At 39.7% G+C, this 6000-nt stretch overlaps 1 protein-coding gene across 1 annotated transcript in view; it reads right to left on the bottom strand.

Annotated features, from left to right (window-relative positions):
* Positions 1 to 669: 669 nt before the first annotated feature.
* Positions 670 to 6000, bottom strand: part of LOC136675087 (astrotactin-2-like) — a 469599-nt gene continuing 464268 nt past the window's right edge. Inside the window, exon 23 of the mRNA XM_066651501.1 lies at positions 670 to 3537. Coding sequence (XP_066507598.1) covers positions 3300 to 3537 — 238 coding nt within the window. The 3' untranslated portion in view covers positions 670 to 3299. The remainder of the gene's footprint in view (positions 3538 to 6000) is intronic.

Raw genomic sequence — 6000 nt, 5'->3', positions numbered from 1 at the left:
TTTATTATTACAATTGTTGTTATTATTACTATTATTGTTATTATAAATTACTCCCATTACCACATGATTAATCCATGTCTTGTTTTCCTTTATCCTCAGTGTTAGAAATGCTTCACACTGAGCTTGATGTTAGGGTTTCACTGAATTCAAAACTATAAATAACCACAAAACCAGCACTTTCCAAGTATGCATGGACATTTCTACTGTTGCATTCTTAAAATCATAATAATGATATGGAGACTCATTTACAGTTAAGTTTAGAGCAACTCTACAGGCTTAAAAATTATGGTTCTACTAGGTTTCAGTAGAATAACCATTTTTGGTGCCATATAGAACACTTTTCTGAAAGGCTCAAAATAGAACATAGAACAAACAGAACAAAATATAATTAGCTGTCCATTGTAAGAACTCCTTTCATAATACAAAGAAGCCTTTAATCATACAAAAGGTTGTGTATGCAACCATTTTCTTTACTGAAGAACCCTTGATCCTTGTAGAACCATAATTTTTAAGAATGTACCCAGCAAACAGCGAATACAATGGTAAAAAAAATGGCTTGACTTCCTTAAATAAAATAGTATTAAATTTAAATAATGTAAATAATTATTAAATATCAAATCTCAGAGTTAGAGTTCAGTATACATTTTTAATAGATCTTTCCCGCAAAAAAGACAATCATATTGACTTAGTACATATTATATTTACAATTTGCTGTACAGTAGCATAATTTACTATCACAAGTGATAAACATGAAATGAAAAGTACTCAGAAGGATGGGTTGAGGCTAGATTCTCACCTTTTGGTCAGCTTCTTCATGTAACAAATTATATTTTCTACTTTTAATTCACTCCCACAGAGTGAATCATAAAATCATTAAATAATTCATAAAATCATTTTTTATATATTACATTACAATCCCTTTATTTGTTTCCAGAGTGGGTTACATTTTTTTTTTAAATACACTTTCTGATAATTCTTTATAATCCCGCCATACACAGCCACTATAAATTGTGACACCAGAGATCTGTGATTGGCCTAAACACATGTTGAGGTTTAAAGTTGAGTTACTTGGGTTTTAGAGGCCTGTCTGTTGATTAGGGCCTGGCTGACAAAACATTTCACTGATAAAATCTTGCGATACTAGGGTACCATGACTGTATCAGTAGACCATTGACTTCTCTGGTCCATAAGACACATTTATAAGTGGCTTGATTCATATTATAAAGAGCTAAGGTCTATGCAGTTATGATGTAAAGCTGATTATTCATTCCTTGTTCTAGTCTTTACATCTAGATTTGTAGGTATCATATTTATTGGGGATTGTAAGCAGATGTTTAGCAATTATTCTAATTTATTACAGCACTAAAAGCTGAATAAAGTGTTAATGATACCAACCAGTGATGAAGTAACAGTCATCTGACCATCACAAGCCATTACCTTTACTGAACTATGCTGCTAAAGGGATTCCATGGGCATTACTATTAGTCATTAAACAGTCCATGTCCTGGCCAGTATTATGGACTTTTAAACTTGCTATCTCCTAATAGCCTGTTCTATATCAGTGGTTATATATTAATTTCAACCAGGCCCTACTGTGGATATGGAAACTCAAAGTTGCCCCTGTTTAATGAATGAAAATGATGGCATGATGGACATAGACAACAAAATGCCCTTTGCACTTCAGACCTTTGCATTGCATTGGAGATGAATGAGGCCTGTGTCGATGTTTCGATGTCCCTCGTCCTGTGCCCTGCTGGGTTTTCCCTAGAGATATGTTTGAAAAAAGTCAAGTTTAGGTTCTTTATCCACCAGGTGTGTGATATTTGCAGCACCATGATGTGGGAACCTTACATTCAGTCCAGTAGAGTCCACCGGCACTAGATAAAAGTGTTATGCTGAATGCACCTGATCCATATGTGTTCATTATTTTCATAAATATTGGCAGGACCAATCTATCTCACTATGGTGGGGTTGTCCAGGTGTTCCAAAGCTTTAAGAAGCCACACAGTTAAAACCTTTGAATTAAAAATCCCATTTTATATTGTGATGAATTGGTACATCTCAGTGTGGTCCAGTCCACAAAACAAGATATTCCGGTTTAGTCATATAGATTAAGAAAGGCTTAAGTCATGCCTGTCCATTAATGAAAGAGCTGTGGGACATTTCTAGAGAACACTCCTCAACATTAGGGTTAAACTATCTGGCTGACTCTGCATTTCTTTTTTTCTTGGGATTGTATTTTTCTGGAAAGTCCAAACATTGAAGAAGTTGTTCAGTAAATTTAGGGGCGTAATTTATGAACTTGCTGGGGGTCTTCATGAGTCATCTAGTTAATACTTGGAATAGGTCATGGGTGACCTTACACTCAGTCTTCTCTATATAATATTCATATATATAATATTCACATATCAAACATATTTTACAAACCCTTGGTGCACCTGGACACCTGTGTCAGTAATTGGTTCATCTTTTTGAACTTGGCCAAGTTTTGACTTGGTTAAATAAGTATCATTAGGGGTCTTGCACTACCATAGCCACCTGGACCCTTGACAAGGGAATCTCCAACCTGAAGAAACAGGGAGGCCTTGCCCTTAAGCGAGGAATTGCCTCACACCTTGCAGAACCTGAAGACAGTCTGGTGAGGCAACCATCAACTCACCAGGGGTAAGATGGAACCTCTTTTCTCACTTGGTAGCTCAGTTCACACACCAACCTTTGGCAATTTGATGGTTGTCCCTCAAGATTTTGCATTCAGTTCCCACTGGGTTTGAGTCACTCCCATGCTTAAGGGCAAGGCATCTTTGTTCCTCCAGGAAGGAGCTCCTCCCCGTCAGAGGATTCCCTTTCAAGTTTCAGCTTTGTGTCCAGTCCCGACAACCAATAATAAAGCTGCAAATAAGAATAGTTTACTACAAACTTTACATGTTGAAATAAAGAACACTTTTGAATCAAGCAAATTCAACAAATCACTTAATTCAGTGTGCGCTTGAGAATGCTTTGGCTACTCTGGTAACCAGCGTCCTTAGAAAAGAAAAATAGAAACCAAATCAAAAGTTCTTCTCCAGGTTGCTGCTGCTACCTGCTGCCTCTCGCTGGACTAAAAGAAAAGGGAGGTCCGAAGGGCCGTGCATTGAAAAAAAGAAGTCCCTTCTCTGAGTTTGTGAAAAGGTCGAACAGTCCGAGACTTATGCTTCTTTTGATTTTAGAAAAGGAACAGTCCACCGAGAGAGAGAGAGTGCACAGAGTGTGTGTGTGTGGGGGGGGGGTCACGGAGAAGAGCCAGAGGTCCCCAGTGAGTCTCACCGCAGCTTGGACTTGCCGTAGATGTTGCGCTGGACAGACAGCAGCTTGTCCACGCAGGTCAGCCTTGAGTCGTGGAGAGACGTGTGCCACACGGTGCCAGCTGGACGGGCCTCCTCGCTGCGGCACAAAACGTACGGCACGCTCTCCGTCCGGCTCTGAATGTAACCACTCCGCAACAAAGAGCGGCATAGCATGCTGATCCGGTCAACACGTCGTAGGATCAAGTGAGCTTTCCTACAGAGAGAGAGAGAGAGAGAGAGAGAGAGAGAGAGAGAGAGAGAGAAAGATGCTGAATCAAAAAGACACCAAAATAACTTCTCTCCAATTATAAAAATACACAGATACACAGTCTTTATAGTAAAGCTGACAAAAAGCTCAGCAGTAGACAGACTATTAACACTCCAGGATTACCAACTCATGTGTGTGTGTAAAGCTGCCTACACACTAACATAATGGGGTCTTCTTTGTGGGGACCAACTTGTTAAAAGTTACAACATATTTTATGTTAGAACAAAGTAAGGCTTTGATTACACTCAGGATAAGGGTCAGCTTTAGGCAGAAAAATCAGGGCTGACAAACCTATCAGACACAAAAAGCCTGAGAAAAAAAAAAAAAACACATTACTACACAGGGCCTACATTCTTTATATTTACACACATATGCAAACACAAAACTACCACACCACAGCAACTGCAACTTCTTACAACAATCACAAACTGAGCTTGAGTCGACTTCAAGAGTTTCAATTCCAGATGCTTGAAGAATCAAATCTCTGGGAGTTGACTCTTCTTCACTCTCTCTGTTTACTTGGATTTTATTCTGAACAGAGACTATACTGCATATATCAGATTTAACCAGATGCTGGATGGATATTTTAGCATTGGGTATTGGATACAGGCAAACTCTGCCCCATGTCATAGAACGGTGAGGAAGAAAGAGGTTTCTTACAACACAAATAGTGACTCGACTCAAGCAAATTTAGACCATATTCTTACACTCCTAAAGGAAACGTGTCTTTCCTCATTCTTTTCCAGATTCATGCACAACTGCAGCAGATACTGTGGAGCATTCTATTTTGTTTTGTGTAAAATGATTTCAGAATGTGTTTCTAGAGCTGTCCTTCTGAGAAACAGAACTGAGAGAACAAAGAAAGCAGTGGGAAATGGTGAACACAAACATAAATAGAGTCGCCCTGACCACAGCTACAGAAACATATGGAGCATTTTCCTGTTTTATCTCCTTGTGATTTTCTGCTTAAAAGTCAGGAACAGTTTGAAAATGAATATCGAATGCACCAAAGGTACACAGACCCAACAAATATAAAGCCATACATTTTTAATATGAATGGAAGAGCTGCACTTCCACTACACTACTGAACATAGCCATATGGGGCTTGCAAGCTATGGGTTGGCCACCCCTCAAAGTAGTAATTATGCATAATGTTAAGGGAGAGGCCTCCACAAAATAGATGTAAGTCAATGTGATGTCCACACAAGGTATGAATGGAAACAAACTTCATGAAGGACATTAGTCCATGAGGTCATACAAAGCAGAATATAGGCTGCAATTGGTGGCCACTGACTGTTCCCTTCAGCTCCAGGTTGAGAGGAGAGGAAGAGGGAGGCTGTGATTACACAAACATCCATGGAGGGCTTGAGTTGGCAGCATCCCGCAGGCCCTGTGGAGTGGGGCTAAGCATGGGGCCTGAGAAAGGTACCGCTCTTATACTTCCTCTCTGTGTTCAGCCTCCAAAGCTCTGGGGCTTTAGCAAAGGGGAATGAAGAGAGTGGATCATTGCCATGGCCAGTGGACTGTGTCTGAAAATAGCTGCAAATCTAGGTTTTGGGGCATCGAAAATATTTTGGAAATTGATACATTCATCTAAACAATTTGTCGAGGAATGTGAATTGGGAAACGTCTGCCACTGTGAATCAACTAGAGAACTATGTCAGCTGTTTGCTCCAGTTCTTAATTATTTTCCAGAAAACAAAGCATGGAATAACATTTAATCTTGCAGAGAGTTGTCCATTGTGAGCAAATCGAGGATTAAATTCCCAAACCCTTTTACCAAATCAGATCCAAAGCACTTTCATTCTCTTCAATCTTAAAACTGCCTTAAATCAATGGAGAGGCTGCAGTTTAGTCTCACAGCTCTTTTCCATTCACAGACCGTGGGTTTGGTTCTGCTTTCCCTGTGCTGTAAAAGCTAATACGCCATTCATCATATGTTCTCACTAAGCAACTGATACTGCAGATACAAAATATGACCGTCTGGTGGGAGCTTATCTTCAGTGTATTCACTGTAAGACTTTGTGTAGAAATTATCTGCACAACCCAAATGGAAAGCTCCATCCCAGTGTAAATCGTAGCTATTTACAGCATTTTGACTAGGGTTTGCGGAGGTGAACTCTTGGTTCAAAGCTAAAGGGCCTCATTTCACAATACCACCGTCCAGATAATCATGAGCAGTAAAGCATGCTGACGTTCTGAGACCTTAAAGCGAGGTCCTGCAACTGGCATGTTTCTGCACTTGGCTGGTGACGAGTGAGTTCACTGTGAAAGTTCACCCTAAGATTGTAAGCAAGCCTTGTTTAAAGACCCCCTCCAGTGAACATCAAGTGTTTGACCTTGTTAGCATGTACATATGGTGGGGTTTATAGATGAAGTATCAGAAGCAACCACGGCTGAGCATTTCTA

This window comes from Hoplias malabaricus, chromosome 2 (assembly GCF_029633855.1).
Source record: "Hoplias malabaricus isolate fHopMal1 chromosome 2, fHopMal1.hap1, whole genome shotgun sequence".
Classification (NCBI taxonomy): Eukaryota; Metazoa; Chordata; class Actinopteri; order Characiformes; family Erythrinidae; genus Hoplias; species Hoplias malabaricus.
Note: the sequence above shows the minus strand (reverse complement) of the source record. Positions and strands in the feature narration are given on the sequence as shown.